Source organism: Falco naumanni, chromosome 7 (assembly GCF_017639655.2).
Source record: "Falco naumanni isolate bFalNau1 chromosome 7, bFalNau1.pat, whole genome shotgun sequence".
Taxonomy (NCBI): Eukaryota; Metazoa; Chordata; class Aves; order Falconiformes; family Falconidae; genus Falco; species Falco naumanni.
In genome coordinates, this window is record NC_054060.1 from 32,845,330 (window position 1) to 32,872,739 (window position 27,410).

Sequence of the window (27,410 nt, forward strand, 5' to 3'; positions counted from 1 at the left end):
ATACCATTATTGTACTCTGAAATGGCATCATTACATGATGAAAATGAATGCTTCTTGATAAGAAAGTGAGGAGAATTCTGATACGTTAGAGCAACAGGAACTTAAGAAGCCTGAGCACTCCCTCCTTTCCTCCACCTTTTCAATCCTCAGTACTGGAAAAGGCTCAGAACTGTTCATTAACCGAAGAATGATAACTATTGTTTCACTAAACTATCAAAAATTGCTTGAATATTGTACATGCCACTAAAAACCCCCGAAGGATGCTTTCACCACTATACAATATGAGAACTTACTTTCTATAAGCAGTTTTTACATTGTAGGAAGCAGCCGAGTTCAAAATAGGAATGCCAAGGTCCATATAAATTTGCTTCCATACAGCACCACTCTCAATCTTTGGTGGAAAAAAGGGAAAGAAAAAAAGATTGGTCAGGTTTTGTTAAAAAAGAACATTAAGGAATGGTATCTAATACAGCCACAAGTTACAGCCTTTAAGAGTCACTAGACATATTTAATTCAGGAAACATCCAACACTTACACTGTCACACCCACCCTGCTGATACACCAGTCTAAAAAGCTTGAAGAGATTAAGGTCCTTGTAGCCCAGAACAGGTGGTTTATTGATAGGAGTACCTAAATAAGACAAAACCAGAAATAAGACGTTATGATCAAGAACAGCAAACTGCTTCTTCCATTCCTTTAGCACACATTTGATTACTAATATCCTTCCACATTTTAAAATCTGTACTTAATAATTCTAAGGTATGTCATAGGTTAGTAGTCTCCAACCACCAAACAAACAAGGCTTCATCTGCTTTTGAATGCATCACTTATTTCTGGGTGGATTATTAGCACGATGGCACCAGATGCTTGAGAACTATGATTTCTCAACCTTGTTCTCAGACTCATGCAATAACCCCCATCCAACTGGCTGCATACCAGTGTCCCTCTCTTGAATGGAGGGAACAGCCAGAATTACACCAAGCTGCATAGAACACCTGATAGATGTTGGAATATAGCAATGTGTGAAGAGATTTAACGGAAAACACTGCGGTCTGAAAGGAGTAGGGAAGCTGCAAAAATGTTGGATTAGAAAAAGATACACAGGCAAAATGTCAGAAAGTAAAAAAGCACAAAGCCCTAACAGGACATGAATATTTGGGACAGTTCCAGGGACAAAGAAAGAACTCAAATCAGATGAGTGGTAATGATAGAAAGAACAATAATTAACTGCAAAAGTAGAAACCAAAAGTGACTTGGGGTAAGTGGCTGCATACATAGACAGTATTTGTCCCAGCAAGGAAGAGTATCAAACCTCTTCCCTGCTGCTTCTCATCTTCCTTCATCTTCATGCAATTATATTTGGAATCATTAAAACAATTTTATAGAACTTTGGGAATACTGTCATGATTTCACGAGTCATAACATTCATACTGAGAGGACAGAGTGTAGAACAAATCTGTTGGGAACAGAAATCTTGCTATAAGGACAGAGGGAAGGAAAAAAGAAAAAAAAGGAAAGTAGACAGGCAGGGGGAAAGACCAAGTCCTGTAGATTGCTCAACTGGCACACTAGCTTAAAGAATAGTTTCTGGACTGAGTCTTCAGATTCAAAAAGATGCTGTCTTCTTTTGCCCTTTACAAGTCCCTGACATAATCCCTACTTGGTATGTAGTTTAAGAGTGCTTAAGAGACAGAGTGAAAAAAGAATAAAACAGAACAGGGGGAAGAATCAGGCTGCTAGAAAAAAAAGAAAATTTTGTTAGTCCAACAGCATAGGCATTTCCCCCCGCCCCAACATCACCTCTTATTCCTCCAAAGCAGGTTATTCTCCAGAAACACCAGTTAAATACAGGAGGCCTCAAAATTACATTGGATGAACCCCAGTATACTTTGCTATAATACATGATCAATTTCTAAACCTGTCATAAGAACTGGCAATACTGAACAGACTTGGAACTGTTCTTTTACGGTTTTGTGGTCTCAAACACATCTCGTTAACAGGGATGCAGAGCCTCTTTTACGAAGTTAACTTGACACACAACCACACACCCCCAATTTTAAAACCAAAGGAAAAAAGAAAGCGGGAAATATTCGGACACTACATGCACTTTACATTTTACTCTTAGCTCTGGTTATTTCAAATGCAAGTACATCAATATTTCTGTACTATATGCTGCTCTGGAAATATCATTCAGATAACTTTTGTCAAGAAAAAAAAAAAAGCAGTAAAAATGCAGTAGCTGCACTTGTAATCTACCTCCACCAACATTACTGCAGGATTAAGACAGTATTTGAATTGAAATAGTGAGCTCATCGAGAAAAATGAATAAACCAAATATACTCTGAAAGATAAAAACTCTTTCCAGGCTCAAATACACTAAGAACATCAACAGGAGGAGGAAGAAATAAATAAAATAAAAAAAGAGGGAGGTGCATGCAGCCAAGGAACAGAAAACCTTCCATTTTAGTGTCAGTCTCACCACAACTGCAAGTGTGAATGGCTTATGCAACAACAGCTCTCCCAAATCAGCAGGTATATCCTGCTCTCTATACACAGCGCATCCACTTCCAAGGTACATTTTATACCAGGATCTTAAGTATTCCAATTTGTTACACTCTCACCTAATTCTGTAAAGACAGACATTTAAAACATGCTATTTTCTTGTTCTAGCTACAGGACAAGTAGAATCTTTCGAATTGTCTCTTCAGGTGAGTATCACTGCTACATCTGCGCATGATTAATACAGCTCTGCAAGGAGACTTGAAGATTGCACATCTCCCATTTTCTGCTGGTTGAATTTCACCATCCATGAACAGCCTCCTCAGGTTCCAGCCTGAGATTAACAGCGTCAGACTTCCCAGCCATGGCTGTCACAACAAGAAATCAATCAAGAGCTTACTTAACAGGGTTGTGTTAACATTAAGCAAAACAAAAACAAAACACCTCAGGGAGGATTTCAGTTTCCTTCATGTGCTCTGCTTCAAAGTACTGGAAGCAGACCTGCCACATGAAAACAGGTGAAAGTGTTTTTCCTTGCACCAGACTAGCCATTATCTTTTGTACCACTGACATGTGAATATGCTTGTAGTAACATCCATTACAGTTAAAAGAAATTTTAAAATGCAATTTAAAAAGTGGACTAGACATTAAATTAAAAAAATAAATAATAATAATTCAGTGTTACCTCTGTCTTCCATAAACTTGTAAAGCTGTTGGAGGAAGTTGTCCCTCTCTTCAGGATCAAGCTCTTCCTCAGGCTGTGAAAACAAATGCAGTCATAATGAAAACATAAAATATGCAAAGCAACAATTTTTTTGGTAGAAAATCCTAACAGCAAGAAGTAAACTCAAACAACTTCCCATTTGGCCCTGCAATCATATAATGGTGAAATATGCAGAAAAAATTTACTCAGGAGACCGTAGTGTGTACCTTGAGAGGAGAGAAAGAAAACACAGTTCAGGGAAAGACTCAACCCATGACAGAAAGAATGTGTGACCCTCAAAATGAAAACACTAATATACTTAACATATTGTTCTAATACAGAAAAGGTCTGTTATTTACAAGACTGAAGCAGTTCACAGGAACTCGAGGTTTTGGGGGTTTTTTTGTTTGTTTGTTTGGGTTTTTTTGTTTAACTCATCTTCCTTACTCCAATCATAGCAAAGGTTGTAGAACAATTCTTTCTCCCAACTGTTCCTGTTTTTGATGCTCCAGACATTTTTTGTGATTAAGCTCCAATACTTTATTTCAGCTTATATTTGGAAACACTTTTATAATAATAAATTATAAAAGTGACTTTAAATTCCTTAGATTTATCTTCACAATTTAAATCCTCAAAGAGAGAAATGCTTATGAACTTTATGTTAAGCAGTCCACAGTGTGCAATAGCGATTTTCTTTTATTCAGGTGGAAATCATGAGAATAAAGCAAGTTTATTGGGGGGTGAGAGGGCAGGGAGAGAAAATGAATGTCTACATAGCCACATATACTTCATGGAATTCTGAGATTATCTAGTAGAGACCAAAGCAGGGGGTGGGTGGGGGTGGGGGTTGGGGGGGGGGGGGGGGGAAGTCTTTTCCCTGCAACGTTTATACATGCTACTTTCTTCCTGCCAGCCTGGCAATCACAGGAATTGCTGGTAAGGCAGTTTGCAGAAGGAAGACTACAGCTGTCTTGAAGGAAAGACGTACAATACATGTCAAAAAATCTCATTATGTTATTAAAAATAACAGAAAAAGTCACAAGCAGTTGCAGAAGGAAACCGGAACAGCAATTTCAATTTCAGTTGTCTCTGCATTCTGTAAACTTTAAGCTTCAAGGCAGGAAGACAGGCAGTGAAATGTAAATGTATATGCTACTGCCTTGTTAAGCAGAAAGCAATCTGCCCAGCATCAGAATGAATTTCAGCACTGCCTGCTTCAGTGAATTCTGAGCTTCGGAGCCCAACAGGGCTCACCTACAGTCAGGCAGAGACAATATCTGTTTCTTATTTTCCTATTTTTTCTTGGGAAATAATTGGACGAAATTAAATGAATAATCACAACATTGTACAGCATCAGTTACCATTTGCTCATACTGCATGTTATAGGGATATATAAAATTATCTATAGAATTAGCATGTTCTTCCAGGTTAACAAATGAATTATTGCTATAGAAACCAGAGTTTTTTTTCTCTCCATCTAGACTGCGATACAACTTCAAGATCGAGAAATTTCTGCCACCTACTGTAGTGTTTAAAAGCAATACGAATCAAACTATGCAAATAAACCACACCTAAATAACAGTAAACATTCAGAAACACTTCTGAATAGCTGAATTCAAACCATTTCTTTTATATGGGCACAATGCCAAACCAGAACTCTAGGTTAGAACAGCAGAAACATAGGTTAGAAATAGCACTCTTGCAGACAGCATGTTAACCGTTTCACCAATACCAAGTATTTTCAGCTGAAAAAAAAAAGCAAAAAGATGAAAAGCTTTTACATACTTACAGGACGGGAGCATAAAATCTGACTGCAATATTCATTCACCTGTGTGAGACATCCTGAATACCCTACCTACTTCTGCCGATGGTGTATGAGCTAGGTTGCCACTCCCTGGCAGAGAGAGTCTGGACTGTGTCTGGTACCAATACCAGAGTATTGTAACAGGTACCAAATCCTTCTGAGAGGTGAATCGAGTAAGACCTGAATAACTGCCGGCAAGGAACAGATCAAGCATCGGCTATTTCAAAGTCTTTTTTTATTACTGGCCAAAATGAGAAAGACCAACTGTTCATGGATATGCTTATTGCAACACTAAGATCCATGGATTTTTAAAAGAAGTCATTTTTTATCAAGGTTATCTACTTGTAACTGGACATAATGAATTCCCAGGAGGTCTACTGTTGTGGAGTTGAGTTTTATTTTAAATACACCAACCATCATCTGCTGCTGTATCAGCAACCTTAAATCTGCATCTGAAGTCAAGAAAACACCTGAGAAATGTCAATGCCACAACCTGCAATCACCACCAGTGAATGGCTGGAGGGCTAAAATTCCCAGCATCTCTATCCAGCAGGGTGACACTGCTACCCTTCAAAACTCACTTCTGTCAAGACACTTAGGTCTGTTTTAGACTGGGCATAAGTAAGACCATGATGATAATTGTTCAGTTTCTTAAGAGAGAGTTCTGTCTCTCCATTTCATTTTTTTTCCTTTACAGATGTTGAAAAAAAGGAAGGCTGTAGCCAAAGATAAGTCCAAGGGAGAGGCAAACCAAAATTAATTATTTTTTAAGTGGCAGTTCAAAGTTGAGACCTCTCTGTTGTTCACCCAACACCCACAATTAAGTGCAACATGAGAAAATTTTTCATCTCAGGCTGAGAGGCTGAATTTTATATATATATATATTAAAAAAAAGTACCTCCAAGATGCCCTTTTTTGCTTACACATAAATTTTACGGTCTTGTGATTTTTCTTCCTCCTTCCTGACTAGGTCACACCAGTCAAGAGAAAACAAAATCAACAATGAACACATGATCTCTGTATAGGGGACATACTCCTTTCCCCAACTCAATTTCTTACTGCCTTCCAAGTAATACTAACAATGTTCAATTATTTTGTAAAATTATTTTGAGAATAACAACCAGCAAATAAACCCAGCATGAAATACATAGAAACTTGTATAAAACTTGTAACTAGCTTTGCTTCATTTGATTTCAAGCCACTTTTATTCACCATAAATTTTGCCTCTTGTCTTTAGCATGATTTTAAACAAGAATATAGGTCTGTTACCCTGACTCATTGTTTCCTCTACAGAAAGACTAAAGCTTCTGTGGATGCGAACCTACAGAGCTGAGAGGGAGCACAAAGGATGAAATAGTTTCTTCTACAAGACAAAGAATTAATTTCTACTCACAAACACATACACCGTCTACTCAACCAATATGGGGCTAACTTACCAGGGACAGATCTTTCTTTTATGTTATTAATAGACTGACAACACCATAAACTCTTCTGTGAAATACATGCAAGCTAAGAGGAAGAAATCTGGAGTCAGATGAGTGTATGATCAAGACATACTGCCAGAACTGGAGTTAATGTAATATTGTTGCTTCAGAGTACTTAAATGAGTTTTCATCACTTGCACATTCACTTACTGATGCCAAGTTTGAACACTGATTAAGGAAATGAAAAGAATTAAACTGATTGCAACAAGTTAACAGCTTTACACCATGGGGAGATGAAAGTGGTCTTAAAATGTTAATTTCTACCAACAAGATCCAGGAATTCAACCATCCTCAACAATGACTCACTCTAGAGCTGCGCCTCAGTTTGCAACTTCTTCACTCCTTTTTGAGAAATATTCTGAGAATGCCTGTTAGCACAAAACTGTGAGCAAGAAAGCCTTTGTAAAGAACATTTGAGTAGCCAAAACTCCTACAAATTCACGCATGAGAAGGATGATTAGCTAAGCAATGTTTAGCTATTTTTTAAATGCTATTCTGCATATTACACATCACGGCTGTTTAGTTTTTTTAATATATGTAAATAAACCACTTGTTTCTGGATACCATGCTTCATTAACTTTGATGTTACTGTATTCCTATATTTAACACTTAGTGTTAGCTTCTTCAATGTTATTTTAAAATACACGTAGGTTGCAACAGAAATGGACGATTTGGGTATCATTCTATGTGGTCTTCCACAGTCACTTGGAGAAAAGACTACACGGGAAACAAGAACTATTTTGAAGCAAAATGTAAATATTTTAACAGATGTCCACTGATAATTTTTCAAAATCTCAAGCCTCCTAAAACACAACATGGATTTCATATATTCATCTTTCCTTTATGAACTTCATTCTAATAAAATACATGGTAATAACTTAGGAGAACTGAAATCCATTCTCTTTTGCAGAATAGGCACATTGGAAAATGCTTCTGGCAGCTTCTCTGCTCAACAATGCAAAGTACCTGTGGACCAACATTTCCTGATGCTGTTGTGATGCAAGAACCCTAAAAAAATTAAATGGATGCACACCATTAAACATACTACACATACGTCCTTCAGGTGACTCTCAAAACGAAGACATGGAGAAAATTCCCCCAACATACATCTGGAGGTGCTGCAACTCTTTCTTCAATGAGAGGCAATTTTTTTCTGAACTTCTGTTGCACATTTGACTGGGGGGGGGGGGGGGGGGGGGGAAGTGAAGGAACAAGGAACTGCTATTAAAGTGACATAGGTAAGTTTGAATCTCAAAGATGGCATTATAACCAATTCTACAGCAAAGATAGAAAACCCTTTTTCCAGCTCTTGATACTATAAAAAGATAAGTTATGAAACTTGCAAAATAAGAAAACTAATAAACAGATTCCTTATTTTACTCTGATCTTATGTGAATGTATCTATTAAGACCACGTACTGAGAATGTATTTCAAATAGCTGCATGTTAAAAATCTTGATTTTTTTTTTGAATCAGAATAGCTTACAGGAAAACTGAGAGGCAAACCCAAATGTTGCCTACATGTCCCCTTGTAAAATGCAGGGGAGTATCTGACTATTTAATCCTGAGAAACAAGTATGTATGATTTCCTCCCTGACAGAACAACTTAAGTACAAGCAAATACAGTGGTACATATTATCTGATTTTTAATAAAAATCATGTAATGTTCCAATTTCTAATGTTCCCATTTCTATGTGGAGATACTGGAGTTTAGATTTTCCTTTTAACTGCAGTGCATTCTTTCACTGCCAAATGCACCCTCAAAACATAGTTAATTCTCTTATTCTGACATGTTGACAACTGGATAAGAACCAAAATCAATACCCAGATTTTTATCTGGATTTAAACCAATTGACTGTTTAAATTTTCATTTGATAAAGAATTTTCTTCTGTAGTACCTTGAGATTTTTTTCACTTTTTGTGACACAAGCAGTATCTGTTCCTAGTATTCAAACCTCACACTGTGAATGAAAAGTAATCATAAACTGCACCATATACTGCAATTATTGCCAAAAATCCAACAATATGAACATGCTGAGCAACTTAGTGTAATGCAATTCCTGTTAAAAGTCAATGACAAGTCATTTCCACACTGGTTCTTCACAGTCAACTCTGGACCATACAAGTTGGTTACCACCTATCAGTAGGAGGATTAGCATCTCACCACTACCACATAGGTTCCCAGTCTTTAGCTTACAAAAGCCATCAAAGAACAACTATGTAAAACCTGGAAACCCTGTTGTACCAATTCTACCATACTCTTCAAGATGTCATAAAAGGCAGCACAATTAGGAAGACAGCCTCTGTCAAAACAAAGTTACAGATTTTAACCCAGGTACTGGAAAAAATAGTAGGATCTATTCTCACCACCTATAGTAGATCCCTCTGCACCATTACCATTATAAAAAATCCTACTTCAGAAAAACAGGATCCTTTCCATTCCCAGCATTAGACTCTTCTGACTTTATCCTCTCATTAAGTAGGTCTGTGGCCATTTGATTGACTTAATGAAGGCCTATCATGACTGGTCAGCAGCTGGCCAGGCCTTGACAGCAAGGCTGCTGTGCATTTCAGAAGATGAGGGTGAAAGGGGGTAGGGTGGGGAAGAAGGTAATTTAAAAAATCTCCCTCCCATCTCTAATAACGTAACAATTTGCAGTTCTAAAACAAAAGGCCAACTGAGAATATTCTGGGAGAGGATGTACAGAAGCTATTTTTGACCTTGATTAATAAAGGAGAAACTCTACAAAATGAACATGCAAAATTTGAGTAATTCAACATCTGTACTCAAATAAAGGAAAAAAGAAATAATCATTCACTTGTCGATTCTCTCTGCAACCAGTATTACTGCCTCAGGGAAAAGAATAAAGTAATTGAGATAAATTCCCTAAATGCTGTCTAATTGTAATATCTAGCATGGCCCACAATTAAAATAAGAATATGAATTGTAACAGCTGAATCAGGAATTTAATGGGCCGGCATGACAGTCCTGCTCTGACATAATCTAAAAAGATTCACCTATCCTCTGCTACATAGCTTCAGCATGAAGATGCTCACCTTATTTTTACATGCCTACTTGTCACCTGGAAATAATGGATTCTAGAGCTTCTCCTACCAGCACATCTACCTTTCTGGAATCCTTTGCTTCACTACTTTACATTTAGATTATTCTTTAAAAATAACCTCTATTTCTTTTACAGGAATGCCTTTTTTTTTTTTTTTTCTTCCCTTCATCACCAAGCTCCCCCCTCCCCCTTCTTTGTTTGAAACACAGAGCAGTTTTATGCAATACCCATGAAAAATGATATTAGAAATGGATACTAGAAAACTAGTATAGCAATCCTTGATTTTTAGTGACTGATACTTTGCAGTTTTCACCAACATTAATACAAACAGACCAATACAGACCACAACAGTTCACACCCTGCAAAATGTGGCCTATTCAGTCGTTTTCACTGCAAACAGAGGAAAAAACCCAGAGGGTTTTATATTCTGCACACATTTATCCTTATATTTATCTAATCATACCATCATTCTCACACAGACATCGACTCCATTTTCCAGAACACTGTTATCAAGGCACAAAATTTAACACCTAAAAATAGATTATCTTTTTTTTTTTTTTTTTACCTGGAAAGATCTACCCTGGCTGCATGCTCCACGAGACAGTTCCCAGATCAGAAATCTATGTCAAATCCACATTCTTAACAACCATGTTCACATTACAGATTAAAACACAGAATCCTTACCTAGGAGCTGCATTCTTTCAAATGTAAAATGGTTTTACTTCCTTTCTATCTAATCTGCCCACTGCCTGGACATATTTCAGCCTGACTTCCAAATATTTGCTTGCTTTGTTTTCCCTGCACGGCATCCGCAGTTATACGGCATTACTTACATTCTCTTCCATATTTAAAAAAAAAAAATCATGAAAAAAAAAAAAAATAATCAGACATTACATGAAAGGCAAAGAAAAGAGACAGCCCATTCCAAAGCATCTGGCAAGCCTCCCCTGGCCGCCGGCCAAGCCCGGGCTCCAGCGGCCGCTGCCCCCGCGCATGCGCGCTGCCGACCAACACTGGGTTGCCGTGGCAACGCCGCCGGCCGCCTCCGAGCACGAGCGGCCATTCCGTGTGCGGGCTGACAACCGCACGCCGCGGGGGAAGCGAACGGGAAGCGGCGTTTGACCTTCCCCGGGAGGCAAACTTCACGCGGTTCACCTATATAAAGGAATGGTTTCCCGAGCGTATCGTGGAAATCGCACGGCGACAAAAAAACCCCGCCAACTGACACACAGACACCACCCCCCACCCCTTACTTGTAACATCCAGGTTGAAAACAGGTAGCAGAAATAAAATGAAATTCTGTAAATGCAGTTCAGGCGACGCGAAGAAACTGGCTGGCTCTGTGGGAAAGGAGCCGCTCAAAATATTGCGATGCAGAAAAACATTTTACCCTAACTATTAGAAAGTCCATCTGCACCACAGCCTACCAGAGCATTCGATCCCGCGATTCCCAGCCTGCAACGGCCTGTTAGGGAAACCCCAACGCTTACAGAGCCAGGCCCTGTACCGCTCTTACAGAGTGTCTCAGGCACCAAACAGCTTTAACAGCCACTGTGTGTTAGATCACGCTTTCAGCCAGACTACTGCTTTTGCTTCCCTAATTTTTTTTTCAAATCAAACTGCTATTTTCAGAAGTTACTTTTTATATAACATATATAAAAGGCAAAAGAAAAATAACAAGTTACACGTATTTAAGGTTACTACTATTAGGTTCAGCATCAATTTTTCAGTTGCGTGTCTCCTTTTGACTCAGATTCTTCCTATCACTCTTCTCTGCCCTGAATTCTTGATTTCTGAGGCTTGTCTCCAATTTCTGCACTGGCTTACAGGAGCAACCTGCCAACTGCTCGCAAATCGCAGTATACACAACTATAGCAAAGGGAAGATGAACAGGTCTGAAAAGACATTCAAGTGCGTAAGCTACCATAAAGAGTAAAAGTTGGAAAGTGCAGGATCTTCAGGCATGCAAATTATTAATCATCTTTGAAGAATGACTGAAATTGCCCAGACTTACCGCTACTTCTTCGGTTTTCTCTTCTCTTTTCTCCTCTTCTTCATCAGTTTCTGCAGCAGCTCCATCTTCCTCATCGCTACTAGAAGACTCCAGAATTTCACTTATGTCCATTTTCCAGTTCCGAGGAACACCCTTTTTGTTGAGAAATGTGCTTGCCTCCTGTAGCCCTACAGAAGAAAGGGCCCTGGTTTTACCTCATCAGCAGTATTCACAGTCACAAAGCATTTTTAATTTCCTTTTCACACTCTTGTAAGTCACAATACCAACTTGAACTAAAACTGGAATTAAGTAATAAGATAGATACTTCAGCTTTAAACACCTAGTTTACACACGTTACATTTCAATACTGTCAAATTTTGCAAATGGAGTACTGGCAACTCAAGAGGTTTAGAGTTGAGAACATCCATCCTACACAGCATCCAGTTGTTTTCTAGGCATAGGTCCCCATAAACTCTACTGAGATTCACACCTATATATATGAACAGTACGAAAGATAAGCAAATATACTTCTCCATATATATTCTGAGCAACTGTGAACTGTTCTGTTTCTGTACGAAAGATATTGTAATGAAGCTATTAAAAACCCTAAACACATCACAGTTAGATTTGTTCTTTCCAAAGTATCTTCATGTCTTAAAGTTTAGGATACAAAAAAATCGTAAATATTTTGTTGAAGTCCACTGCATAAAGTGATGTTACGTTAATGTTTGCAACAGAGGGAAAATATACTAGTGAACAAGAGAGTGATGAGACAGGGAGAAGTCACACTCATACAATGGTAATACCTCAAATTTTTTTCCTTGAAGAGGTGCTCCAAGGGGGAAAACAACAAGCAAAACAAACACTGATAACCCTAAAGTATGTACCCTAGTCACAATAAAATACTTTCTTAAAGATGAATCAGAAGAACACCCAAAAGAGGGACATATGGCAATGAACCATTCAGTGCTGCTGGAGAAAAAAAGGCACCAGTTTTTAATTGCTGCTGATACAGCAGTAACATCCAGAAATTTGTCCAAACTCTTTTTTTGAAACCATTAGTACTTTGGTTCCGCAATATTAATTCGTGGCAATTAATGTCACAACCCAGTTAGGTTCTGCATGAAAAAAAAACACCAACCACCACCTTTCTTCAACGTATCTTAAACCTGGCATCCAATCACTTTTTTGCATGTTCTAAAGTTCTTGTACTGTCAAATAGTTATTAAAAAGAAAGCGTAACAGAAACCATTAAGAATTACGTAAATCCATCACAACCATCTCAAGCTCTCATTTCTGACTATCATGTTAAACCTTTACTTGTTAAGGAGCTGTTTCACATGCTTACACAAACTGGAAGAACTGTTGTTGAGCAGGGTTTTTCTGTTGCTAAGTGGTTTTCTTTTAAAATTATTTTAAATAAAAACATCTCAAACATTTCTCCTTCTACAATTTTCATGTTTTGAGGTATGACTGGGAGAAACAACACTAAAAGTTTAATAATCGTTTACATTAAAGGGAGAATCTAGCCTTTTACAAGCTCACTTGGATTACTGTAGTTACATCACCCATCCATCCAGAAATCAAGTTCTGTAATTACACTTTTAAATCAAACATTAAACACAGGCAGACTGTCCTAATAAAGTTTACACCTTGCTGTCTGGTTTATTTTATGTTAAGACAAAGTCATTTGAGCAAAACCACAAAACTTTGGTGTTAGCAGAGGTAACTATATATCCCGTTGTTCAATGACATTTCAAATATAGTACCTTGAAAATATTCTATTCATTTTCCATTAATTTGGAAAGAAGGAAATAAAAATCAAATAAAGAAAGCTTCTACTAGGAGCTATTTTAATAACAAAGCAGCTATATCCAGTTTCTCTAATTTATCACATTAAAAATTGCAAAATATGCAAGAGCAATTATTAGAGATCAACAGGCCTCATTTATCTGCAAAAGTTCCAAGTACTATTGCAGAAGATTACTTTTTAAAAAAAAAGCCGAGAATTTATTCTAAATTACCTTTTTTAGGAGAGGACTCAGATTTTGGTAAGTTTTGAACATCCAGTTCTTTAATGTCTTTTCTTGCTACTGAGTAACTGAAAAAGAGTAAGGTTATTATTTTTAAATCACAGTAAAGCAAGCACTTGACTTAGAAAAACAGTGACTTCTAAAATTTTCAGGATTTATCATTCACTTTCAAGGTCCTTACTAACAACTATATGCATGAGGCATTTGTTATTGTAGTCCCTAATGCAAGATTCAAACCTGAGCAAGTTTCCAGTCTTTATTTGAAATTCAGACGCTAAAGGAACTCTTGCAATTAAGACAATCTTGTAAAGCTTTTATATTTCAAATATTTAACCTGCAGAGATCTGCAAAGGTAAAATGCTCTACGTAGGCAAAAAACGTTTTCTAAACTCAAAATATTCACATCAATGAACACTTGCTACCCAAAATAGCAATCTAGCTAAGATGAAAGAAACAAGTCCTCTATTTTCAAAATGCATTTCCACTAGCACAGAAAAACAGTAAAGCCAAGTTCACATATCTGCATTGATAAATGGTTGATTTTTATTTTTAAATTACAAAAGTGTTCTCACAGCAAAATATACGGAATTGCTCTGTTCAAAAGTTATGCATATTACTACAACAGAAACGCTAACCAACCTGCACGGAAAGCCTTACAAGTGAGTTATTATAATAAATTATTTTTTGCTTCTTTCATTATTTCAGAAAAACTGAAGTAAAACCTCAGGAATTGGAGGTTGCCATTTTCTGAAATTAAGACCATAATACTATGGGGGGAAAAAAAGGGGTAAAAGAGCAAATCAGCATGTTTTTCCAGTAACATTCTACCTTCAGTACATAAAGAAACATAAATCTAAACTAGAAGACTGACAATACGTGCCTACATTAACAGGCCAAAATGAATTAAGTCTTCAGTTACTTGAAATATGTTTCAGTAATCAAATACTCACACCCTACTCAAAATCACGGCTACTAAAAATCAGAAACTGTTCACTTTGAAAGAAAAGAGGGAAAGAGGGTTGACAGCTGGCCTTCAGCAAGGAAGGATTTAGTTACAATCTGCTGAGATAGATGCATTAGAAGTAAGGATGAAGAGGAAAAAAAGGGAAGCAGCTTTAAGAACCAGTCTTCATACTTTTTTGAATATATTATTCCTCAAGTAAGCACACATCTGTGTCTCTCCCCTTTCCCCGCTTCCAAGAGGTGTATGGACTAATAAGACCTTTCTTTTCACAGGAATCTTGGTTTATATTATGTAAAAATTTTAATTAAACAGTTACTTTACATTCACTTTTTTATTACAGCAAGTAGATTAAACACTTCTAAACTTTTCTATTTAAACAGTCATGGACACCTGGGCACTGGAGGTAATGGGCCAACCAGATATCCACACAACTACAAAGACACCCACAAAGACATAACAATTACGACACTAAGGGAAATAATTAGAACCAAAACACGTATTCCAAAGAACAGGAATCATCTAAAGTGTTAACACCTGGTTTTTTCAAAGTTGTTGATTTTTTTTCAAATGAAGAAACACCAGAAACTTTACTAATCCAGTGAACTCTTATCAGTACAGAGAATGTAAAGGCAAGCAAGTAAGCACAGTAGTAGTTAGCTGGAAATGGACTATGACAAACGTGTACAACCAACGTTACATAAAATGTACCCTTTCCTTTTGGAAGCAATGTCGTCTTCAGAAACAATAAGTAATTAGTTTCACATTTTTCTCACATATACCACTAATGAAAGCAAGCTATTACTTACAATTTGGAATCTGCGAAGGATCGAACTAAACACTGGTCCTTTTTCACTGTGACATCATCATTACAGCTGGGAGACACAACCTGAAGTTTCAAATAAAACACTTTAAGAAAAAACAAAAAAAAACATCCAAAAACCTGATCTTCAAAGGAAAGAAAGACTGACAGCAGTTTTCCTGCTGTCTTCCTGTTTCTTCTATTATAATTTTCAGTCCTGAGAAAAGAAACCTACTCCAATTTATATTACTAAGGCCAAGGGCAAATTTCAAGAAGCAGTCTACCTCAAACTATTAACCTTCGTTGTTATGTACAAGCCAGAAACGTTTGCAATTTCATTTGAAAGCTCAAAACTAATCTACTGGGGTGATATCATGGGATCCTGTTCATTCACTCCCATTTTTTTCTCTTGTTCATACAAAACCTGCTTTAACCATCTATTTAGAAAGCCACCAACCCACTTATTTTACACCAGCTTCTGACAGTTGGCATTCAAACTGAGAGGTAGGCAGTAGTTTGGGGTTTTTTTGTTGTTGGGTTTTTTTTTGTTTGTTTTGGTTGTTTTTTTTAAGGTGTAGATAATATAAGCCAATGTGGAATCCAGAATATCCTTCCACAGTGGTATCATCTCTAAGTCTAAAAAGGTGATAAAAACACATTTGCAGTATTTGTATTACCACAAACAGAACAAATTTACATTTTGCTCTAGACCATACACTGACAGAAAATGTAAGATGCAGATGGACTTCTGGATCTACCAGGTCTCAGTGGAAGCTGTGCCACTCCATTCAAATAAGTCAGAAGTTTTACCCCAAAAATCAAGATAAGACATTCCTGTTTCTCAGGTAGCAGAGAACAGAACAGGTACATGGCCTCCAGTAACTTAATCACCTAGTTAGAACCATGTTGTATTAAAATCTGTCATTAGTAAAGGGATATACAACAATCAGAACATGTACAACAATACCACATTTCACGTTTTAAACTGAGATACATACAACTGGATGAGTCAGTATTAACTATTCACCCTACATTACACCATAACGTTCTTTCAAGGAAGGGAAGACAACTGGCTTGTGTAGTTAGTTTTGATCCTGGATTCACTGAGGGAAATAAAAGCTGAAACTAAGTTAGAAGACTGGAACAGCTACACTCCTTCCAGCTAACCCTGAAGACTCAAAATAAAAGAATTACAGAATATACAGTTAAGTAAATAAAATCTGCAATAATTAGTGAACTAAACCTGCCTGTAATACTCCAAATTTTTTTTAAACAAATGCACCTCTGATTGATGACGGAAGACGTGTACTGAGCTTGTCTGACAAGATCAAAAAGTTTACTGAAGAAAGCAACTTCTAATATATATCCATAAACTTTCTTCTGTGTGAAGAGCCTGCAAAGTGTCTACCTTTACAGTACAAGTCCACTTATACTTCAATTTATTTAGTATTTATTTATCATCAGCAATGGCAATGAACAGCTGTATTCTATACTGATAGTCAAATAAAAATAATAACCAGCACCTACTGCTAGAGTAACCGGCCATTTATGTAAACGCAATCATGGAAGGAACTGGTATTTCATAAAATTGAAAGTCTAAGGAAAAAGGTAATCATTAAATACAAAACCATAAAAATTCCACTGCAATTAAGATTCATAAATCTAGTTGCTCTTAAATTACCTGGTAGTGCAAGTCCTACCTTATCTTATTTTTAGAAGAAAAATTACATACTTATTATTTTCTGGGCAGTTTTGAAAGACTTAAGAGCCATAAAACTAAGTTATACATCAACATTAATCTCTGCTCTCCTACTCTTCACAGGTTCTGTAGAATATTTGTATTTTTACCAAATATGGGCAGCAGGGCTTAGCCTGACTACATCCATAACTTTGCTGTAAAAATTGTTAAGTACACAAACCATCCTATCCAGGAAAACTGCTATATGAACAACTTAGTAAGTCAGATTAAACTCTTGTCTAAAAAGATATTAGCAGCACGACACTAGAGATGTCAACATCTTAAGCAACCTACCAAAGCTGGATACCAGTCTGCCTTCTCAGAATTGCAAGTCACACTCACAACTTTGCCAAGCAATTCATCATTGAGACGCCTTTTATCTTCATCCTCTTCTTCACTACTTTCTTCTTCCTTTTCATCTTCAGTACTAAATTATTAAAACAAAGTATTTTAAAGCTTTTGTCTGAAGTTAGTATTTGAAAGCAGATACAGCTTACAACGAGATCTTTCTTCCTGTTCTGCAAAGCTTCAAAAAAAATATTAGCATTTTAAGAGCTGAAATTGCTTGAAACACACTTAAATATTAAGCACACTTACTTAGTAAGAGGAACTTTGTAGAAATTCTTTCCAAGTAGTAGTATTTTACAACAGCATCATGTTGGAATTGGAGGCATGAATCAGGATTTGATTGTGCACAGACATGAAACAAAGAGAAATGGTCGCTACCCCAGAAATTTAAAAGCACCTTTTTTTGCTACTACGTGAAGTGTAAAGAAGATTAAAAATCCTGCATTTCCTGACACACAAGTTCCTATTATACAAAAGAAGCACAAACATTCTTAAGGCTACTACAAGAAAAAAAAAATCAATTTCATCATACTGCAAACATGAACACGTCTGCATGAACTGAATTACTTAAGTCCGTAAGCTGTGCACACAACTTCAATGGCACTGCAGTTTTAGTAAAGGACACTAAAAGAAAGGAGAGCAACAGAGCAATATCAAAACTCACACAGGAAGAGAAGATCTTCTTCCTCTATTAGACTTCTTCCCAATAACTGGAGTTCCAAAGTGCTCTGGATTGGTTAGTGGCAGTTGATCAAGTGTCTACATAGAAAAAAAGAGTGAACAAAATTAGTTTGCAATTTCTTCTTATTATATAAAAAAATACAAATTAACTACTTATTTTTCACTGCATGTCCATCATTGTCTTACCTCACTTTCTGCGAAGTGCCTTTCTCCTTTCAAGCATAATGAAGTTCGTCTCAAGGTCCTTTCATCGCCATCATCAAAAACTAGTATGAAGCCAAGAAAATACATTGCAACAAAATGATTAGATCTCTTTACCAAGCTGACAAAACAAGTTACTATTTATGTCACAATCTAGAGTATTTTCTAAAACATGACTTTCAAGACCCCCATTTTAATACTTATTTAGTTCATAAGCAAAGTGAAATGTGGTATTCAAGATCTGGTCTACGAACAAGTAAGTTTCCCACAAGAGATTCAAGGCAGCATAAAGTGAGGCCTTTGGATGCAACAGTCTCTGTCTAATTTGACATCCTTCTTATCAATACACTGAACATTTCAAACCATTGCTACTGGCTGTATACCAGTTACTGTTATCTAACAATCTTAGGGTTTGGTTTTGGGGGCTTTTTTTTGTTTGGTTGGGTTGGGTTTTTACTCTACCCATTTACTCCTTACTTACGCTACCTTTTAATCTTCCCTCTTGCTACAAACAACCCCACAAAAATACAGATGAATGGAAGGAAGAACCAGCGTGTGATACTTTTTCTTACACTATCAATACTGTGCTACCAACAGACTGGGAGTACTGGAAACTTGTAACTGTAAGTGACCAACTTATAAAGGCATACTTAGTAGACATCCTGTCCTCTTAAAACTTGTGTAGGTGAAAGGGAAATCTCATCACTTTCCATCAATACACAGCTGAAGAATACTTGAACGCTATGAACCTACTGCAACTTTTGCCTAAGAAGTATCTACTCTTTAGCCAGTTTAAATAAAACCTTTTCATGAGAACTTCCTTGAAGAGAAGGAAAGAAAAGTTACTAGTTCCCCCCTGCACTGGTTCAGATCCCACTGTCTGAGCCACGTGAACAGGCCCTTTTCAAAGAGCAGAGACCAGGTGGCTGCAGTCTGGCATTCCAGTAAGGTAAAAGTTTATTTATATGGGGTCAAAGTGCAGACTACTACTCTATATTTAAATTGATTGAAACACGCTTTGGCCAGTACTGAACTTAGGGGTGGGTGTGGAGTTTCAAGTGTTATGCATACCAGTATAATAACTTTGGCATACTTCTATTAAAAAAAATAAAATCTCTCAAGCTAGCACGTATATCAAATTTATGCGTATTATTGGCAAAAACGCAGATTAGTTGCAGCAACAAAAGCATTTATTTGTCAAATAACTAAATAGAACAGTCACATTCTCATAATCTTAATTAAAATCATAGACTGCAATAAATAATGCAATAACTATATAAAAAGGTACGAATATAAATATCAATAAACTTGATAAGCTAAGCTTTAAGGTTCCTCCATCTTCAGAGCAGAGATACTGCTGTGGTATGCTCCACTACTGAATTATTATAACAGCTTGTAATTCTTGTGCACACAAAGCAACTAATTTATCCCCCTCCAAAAACCTAGTATTTCAAGAACGGCAGATACTTATATGCCTAATTAGCTATACTAGTTAACAATAATTCCAAAACTTTTAAAACATAAATACCAGTAAGACCTGTCAACTCCAATACCAGTACATTACTCTGAAAATCTTCTAGTTTAGCTTACAGCTCAAGGAAGCCACCACTGTGACACTTCACACTAATTGGGAAAACAAAGTATAAGCTCTTCCCCTCTGCATTGCTAACTCAGCATTGGTATCCATTGATCAGTTAAGTGCAAACACCAGAGCACTCAAAGTGATCCTGAAGTTCAGCACTGTCACAGATTTACATTAACAACAACAACAAAAAAATCTGTGCCACCCTTTTGAAGTTTAAGTTTCATTACCCACTCCAAATGTGCCACTCCTCAGCTCTCTGTACACTTTGATAACAATATTTCATTGGCACGTTTAAGTTTTAGAGCGGTTTGGTTGGTTGGGATTTTCTTTTTTGTTTTGTTTGTTTTTCAAGTGTTCTGTGCACTCAACAATGTGTGCCATTTCTCATTGCTCTGAAGAGACTTAAAAGCAGGTTACAATCATTATCCTTTGTCAAAACACATTCAGAACTAAAGTCAAAGTACTAATTTTCCACAAATAATCATTTCAGGGGACAAATGGCTGGTGATTAACAACAGGTAACTATTGAAAAAAGCAAACAGAACCTGATACTTGATAGTGAGTAAGTAATAAAAAACCCATCAGTCTAGTTTATCTCCAATTTTGGAAGCTCTACCTATATAATTAAAACTAGTATTGTACAGGAAGAAATCAAGCAAACCATTCATAGATCAGGTTACACATCATTTTTTCATCCCTAAAAGATAAATGTCTTATCAATACTGACCATTAAGTAAAACATACTAGTAAACCACACTGCTCTAAATTATGACACAAAAGGAAATTCTGACAATTAAGAACTGTGTCAGATATTCTGCTTTCCTCAATTACAACAAACACTGAAGTTAACTTACAACTTTGAAAAATCACAAAATTAGATATTCCCTACCAATATGAGGTAATTATGGATTGCAAAACGCAACTGCACAAGTGTCAATTTCATAAATTTATATTTCACTTCTATGGGCAAAACAACATATAAGAAAAAATAATTAATGCTGAATACTCAAGTCTTCCTAATTGCCCCTCAGACCTGGAGACAATGAAAGCATGAGTATGCTTTCAGAGCCTGGCAGTCATGCTTTCAGCTCTGTTCCCAGCTTCATACCTGAATGGAGACTAGTCTATCCCATGCCTCAGAAACAGCCCTCTTCCTGCCATTGCTCTTTGTTTTCTCCAGTTGAAGGTACAGAACTGGCCTGATCTCTAAAAGCTGCTTGTCCTTTGACATAGAGGGAAAAAATGCTAGGCCAGTCTGCATTTCCCAAATGGACTACAAAAAAAAGAAAACAAAAAAAACCCCAAAGCCTCTTCTAAAGACCCTCTCCCACCCCTAAAAGGAAAGTCACTCTTTCCAGAAGGATTGAGTACTTGCTTCCATATGAGAGGCAATTTTCACACAACTTCAGGAGAGGAAGGCAGAGAATCCCTAATTTTCAGACCTCCTTCTTGAACTGCAGCAGGCATAAGACTTAGCATAACCATTACATAAAAATGTAGAAAAATATCTCTGTTAAGCAGCCATGTGAATGTCCCACCTGGGGAAAAGGAAGTGCATGGCAGAGTGCAAGGGTGCATGATTCAAAGTAATCAAGTCCAATATTCCATTTTACCTTGATAATTTTCTTCCAGGACTGAAGTTTCTCTCCCTCTCACCCCTCACTCAGGTTAAAAGAATAGATAAAGTCAACATATCCAGCCCTAAGGAGTCTCACATAAATATATGTAAATACATATATACACACACAAATGAAAAAACCAGGAAGTTTTTATCATCTGTGTGTAATTACCCCTACAGACATCACCTGCTCAATATAGAAAATGCTTTTAGACAACAATGAAAACTAGGTGGTGTTATATAGAAGGAAATACTACCAGCATTATCATTACTTAAAAAGACTTTGCCTTTTTAAAATGATGAACAGAAATGTGGCGGTTACCTTTAATTTTCTGTCTTGATGTGGACTAGTAGCGGAAGAGGTAGAAGGACCATGCAGGGCAGAAACAGAAGGCACTAATATTTTTGGTATTTCAAAGTCATTTAACTGCTTGAAGGATAAACTGAAACTTTCTTTGACAACATTAGACTTTTTAGATATACAAGAAATTGCCTGCTCATTCTACAATAATTTATGTTGTGGACATGTGCACGAGCACCTGCAACTGACAGCACAGCTGCACAACTTTGAGCAAAACAACATTTTTGCAGAACAACAAAATGTGTATGTAACAGAACAACATAATAAGAAAGATTTCCTTGGCTAAATTAGTGATTGATGTAAAGTGTCAACGGAGAAAGGACAGCACCATTTTACACATGAAAATATGAACTATCTGAATTACTAAAGTGAGGCCAATTAGGAAGTCTCTCCAATTAATCACAATGCATGAAATATTTATTTATTAAACTTTTTATATATTAATATTTTTATTATATTAAACTTTTTCTCTTCTAGGGAAAATACTTGTTTGTGCCTTACTGAAAGGGTAATCAGAAACACACATTGATAGCCTCAGCACCTTTAAAAATACATACCTTTCCTAAACAAAGTAAGCCTTGTGGTTTCCAACTCACTTTTAAGAAAAACCTACCACTAAAGTACTATTACAGCCACCCTATGCATGACTTTTTAATGCTAGTCCCAGAGGCTTTAAGAGACTGTCTTTTCAATGCACAGCATCATATATTACGGTTTTCATAAACATAAGCAGTCAGGCAGACAGAACATTTCAACGCTATGCAATACTTCGATGCTATGATAGCAGTCATGTCAGAATAATGTAATACACTTTAAGCTGCAAATTCATTCCTCTTTTTAAGCTCATCCAGAAGTAAGACTGTTTAGTTAAAATGCCTAGCACTAACAGACAAATTAAAAACTTAATGTTGAATAACTTGCACTAATTAATCATTCCTTAAATAGGTTTTTGTTAAATCCCAAATTCTCCAACAGCAGAAATTCTAGAGGTTGTATTCCATAAGGAGGAATTCAGTGAACGTTATCAGTTGCGTTGAAGAGGAAGGAAACAGAAGACACGGAGGTATCTCCTCATACACATGTAGGGCAGTCATCAAGAGATGTGTTTGAGGTGCCACAATATTCACCTTAGAAGAGGAATTTACAAACCTGGCCCTTCCAAAGAAACACATTATGAAAAAGCAGAAGCCCTTTAAGTTCAACCATTGCCTAATTTTGGGGTGGGTACATACGTGTTGGGGAAACAGTGTACCAGCTGACTGCTTCAGTAAATACTTCTGGAAAGAGAATGATACATGTGAGCCAGGAACCTACATACTAGTATTTAAGATGAGTCAATATAACTAAGTAGGAATGACAGAAAGAAAAGCAATGTTTCTGCTGGCCAGGACCTTTCTTCCAAATATACTGCTTAATGACGAATACTGACAGAAGGGGGAAAAACCATGACTAAGCAGTACAACCTGGAGCAACAGTCTCTATCGCAATGCTTATTCTAGTCCCAAGAATGGAGTTCAATATGCTCCATACAAAGCATATTTAAACAGTGAAAGTAAAATGGAGATTTTCAGAATGTTATTGCACCCCAGTTGATAATAACAGGGAAGAAACAGAATTGATTTTTATTCTGTTTGTGGAAGCCTAGGCAAGCCCAAGCTATGACAGAAAAAGAAAATGAAGCCTCCTGGTGGGAATCAATGCAATAGTTCTCAAAATATAGGAAAAAAGTTCTCTTGATTAAAAGTTGAGTACCTCAAAAACACATTATACAATGGAAGTGCAACTTTCAACTCACTCTTGAAGAGCAGCTATCTTCCAAGGTATCTTCTGTTCCCTACCTGTAGCAGGCCTGTGTATGCCATTAACAAAATCAATACTAACCCTGTCCTCACAAAAATGCAGTCTCAACACCAATTTATTTATATAAGAAATATTAACAAGTCGACTAATCAAAATCTTTTTTAGGAACAGTGAAGAAACTTGCCACAAAGTACTGCAGATCAGTTTAACATCTTATTTTTATAAATATCCCTATGATTTAAAAAAAAAAAAAAAAAGAAAAAAAAGAAAAGAGAACATAGCAAGACGCTAGCAGTAACATCCTCATAATAGTTATGATATTACTTACAGACAGTGCAATCAGTAATACCAGAACAAGGCAGTCCTGTAACAGACAAGTAAATAAGGAAACCAACCCTCAAGGCTGCATCTGCTGGCTAACTTCAAATCCAACAAAGCCAGCAGCCTGTTGAAGATTTCTGTCTAAATAGGTGCCCATCTTATTGTTGCTGCCCAAAGGATGAGATTCTATGCTGCACAGCAAGTAAACAATTCTTTCTCATTTCACAACCTATTCAGAAACTTTTAAATCTACCAAGACAAAGTATGTACCAAGAAGTAAAAACTGCTCCAGTGTCACTATGTAGAATTAATTATTTTCACTATCTGCCTGACAAAGCAGTAACTTGTGAACTACCAGAGATGCCCTCTACGAATCTCTAGATGATTGTGTGCAAGTTTTGCAGATTTTTGTTTTTCAGCTGTGGAAAAAATATAGAAAGTACCAAGAGTCATGCACTACTTGTTGAATGACCCTGTAGGCAAGGATTGTACTAACTATGGATTCATCACTGTCAAAGGGCTTATGAGCAAGATACTGCAGTGTATTGTGTTACTGGAGAGACTACAGAACTCAATTAAACAAACAAACAAACAAAAATTCTAAATAAGCTTCAGTTCTTCCACGGAAATGTAGATGAAATATCACTGAAAACACAGAAGTGCGACCTTCCGAGTCTACTCATAGAAGACCGTCTCCTTACAAAGAAAAATCTACCGTCTGAAATTGCTTTTTTCTGAGATGTTACAGTAATCCTACTATTGTTACATATGAAGAGATTACAGAAAAAATTCTACCTCCCTGCTTTCCCTACAGGATTGTTTGTACACAGCATTTAATTTTCTTTTAACAGGCTACATTGCAACAAAGGTGAGTATATAACCAAAGGCTCTTTCCAGTTGATCTGTAACAAGGATCAGTTAACACACTTTTTCACCATCCCATCTGCTCCTCTACCCGCACATTGCCTAAACTCATGTGACTACAAAATGTGGCACTATTCTTTTTTTTCCAAATTCTCCAGAAAGCAACCAACACTGCTACTGCATAGTTTCTATGTGCCACAGGTGCACTTAACAGTATGTCTGACTCAAGGCAAATACAGGGTGGGGTTTCCTCAAAATTCACCCAAGTAACATTTTGAAGACTGAAAGAACATATTTATGGTGGATCAGGGCGGTTTAGAGCATCAGTGAAGTGGGGGCAAGTGGACAGTTCCCCTGCTGCACCTGTGGTTTTGGATTCCTGGATGACACATGCATAGCCGGAAGATGAAGTGATGCTTCTGGGATGCAGAACTCAACAGGATACTGGGAAGAACTGGTCAAACCAGCTACACAGACATGACTAGTGCCTTGCACATACTACAAAATGTGTGCTGTTCAAGTTATAAAAAGACAAACCAATAAGCCTCTGGCATGGATGAAAACAACTGACTGAAGTGACACTGATAGCTTCTATCAATCTTCACACAGGAGTAAGACACGTTAAGCACTTAAAGTTGTACTGGAACCAAGTCAATTTTTCCTGTTAGATATCTCCACAAAGCATCAGAAGAGGAAAACTTTTAAAAATAGGAAAATGTGACTATATAATAGCTCCTGTGAGCAACCCCACTCCTGAAATTCCTAAGACATCACTGTTGGTTCATTTTCTGATATTCTTAGAATTATGAACCGGAATTTTCAAAACCCATGCAACACGAAAGAAGATTAGAAACAAATACTTAATACCTTTCATTTCTGTCACCTACTCTCCTAAATGCAGTACGTCAGAGCGATGCAACTGGTGGCTGTTCATTTCCAGAACAATTCAAGCCAACTACCCAAAACTTCACTCGCACAGGAATGAGCACTCAGGTATGTAACTCCTCTCAGCGCACACTCACACAGCACTCCCTGCAAACTGCCACAGTGACTACATGAGAGGAGGAAGTTACCACCACGTGAGGCCGGAGAGCAGCACAAGCAGAGGTATGGGGCTCTCAGAGGTGTCTCAGGAGTGGGTGTCTGGCTTACAGCACAGCCAAAATTGGGCCATGTTGATGTGTATCACCGTACTAGAGCCAAAAAGAAAAAAACACTGTTGGCTTTGCAGACTCATGCAGTGTTGAAAAGAATGAGAAAAATAAATTCTTTAGTATTTATGTTAAAATATTCCGCCATTTCATGATAACTCCTTTTCAAAGGAGAAAAGATACGTCTTCTCTTATATAAAAGTAGCAGATGAAGCCTGAAAGCCATAATTCTCAGAAAATGCGGATTCATGCTCCCTTTCACTCTGAACAGTATATAAAGCTCTACTGCAGACAGCAAGGCCGGCTAGAAACTGCAAGTACCTCTCACTGTTTTGGTTTTTTTTTGTCCCCAATTCCTACTCACTTCAGAGGAAAAATTACGCAATGTTAATACATCTTTCTCTTTGTCCCTTCAGAAAAATTTTCCCATGATTTTATCTAGCAAAATACAGGGCACAAGGCTCAGTGTCTGTGTTCTGGTTTTTTTTATTTTGCTCAACCATACCTTGTAGGTATGGCTAAATTACATGCACTTAACAAGATCTAAGCACATACAGATTATTGACCTGAGTTTTGTCAAAAGAGAGATGACACTGTCATTTTGATGGGGCAATAAAAAAGGCCGGCCATTCTAAAAGCAACTCTTTGGATGCTTGCTGAACTGAAATACTGTTTCTCACTTTTATATAGACATTACATCATTTTAGTTCTGTACAGAAGTGATACAAAAGTGTTTCCTTAAAGAACATATACGTAAGTATTTCTGTTTTCTGAAATTCTGGTAATGCTTGTAAGAGAGAGAATGTGAAAGAAGGAAAATACAACTACACACTTTGTAAGGTGTGGTCTGAGCTGTGGTTTTCTTTTGAGACATTATTTCAGCATTTACCTGAAGCATTTTACAAGTTAACAGAGAATCAGGTGGATGGTACACTAAGTAAGCCATAATTGAAACCTGGCTCAGCTGAAAGTAGATCTGATAGACCATTCTAATGCTATGCAATTATCACCTAGCAATATACTCAGCACTTCAAAAGCATTCAATGCATCATTTTAAAATTTGTAAATTAAGTAAGTTAATTTTAAATAATTGCATTTAAAAGATTAAAACATCACAAAATCAGGGAATCATTTAGGTTGGAAAAGACCTTTAAGATCTTTAACCCAGCCATTTGTTATCCAAAGAACTTAAACTGCTGTTAGTGTCATGCCACTTTAGATTCCATTGAGCAGATGAGGGCTGACTTGTACAATGTCATTTCCAGATATTGTTAAAACTTTCACTCCAAACAGCTTTTGTTTCTTTACCCACTCATACTGAAAAGCTGAATTTCAAAGGTGATTTCAAAATTATTTCCAAATCACAGATGAAAATTTCAACATGACTAAATGGCTACAG

General features: G+C 36.9%; 1 protein-coding gene across 2 annotated transcripts in view; it reads right to left on the bottom strand.

Moving 5' to 3' along the window:
• Positions 1 to 27,410, bottom strand: part of ARID4A (AT-rich interaction domain 4A) — a 50,646-nt gene that overhangs the window by 13,918 nt on the left and 9,318 nt on the right. For both annotated transcript variants that reach the window (XM_040600371.1, XM_040600370.1), the window contains exons 6-14: positions 18,297 to 18,376; positions 18,094 to 18,188; positions 17,376 to 17,508; positions 15,351 to 15,430; positions 13,572 to 13,648; positions 11,569 to 11,735; positions 3,185 to 3,257; positions 536 to 630; positions 294 to 391 (exon numbers count right to left, since the gene is read on the bottom strand). In XM_040600371.1, the coding sequence (XP_040456305.1) occupies positions 294 to 391; positions 536 to 630; positions 3,185 to 3,257; positions 11,569 to 11,735; positions 13,572 to 13,648; positions 15,351 to 15,430; positions 17,376 to 17,508; positions 18,094 to 18,188; positions 18,297 to 18,376 (898 nt within the window). The remainder of the gene's footprint in view (positions 1 to 293; positions 392 to 535; positions 631 to 3,184; positions 3,258 to 11,568; positions 11,736 to 13,571; positions 13,649 to 15,350; positions 15,431 to 17,375; positions 17,509 to 18,093; positions 18,189 to 18,296; positions 18,377 to 27,410) is intronic.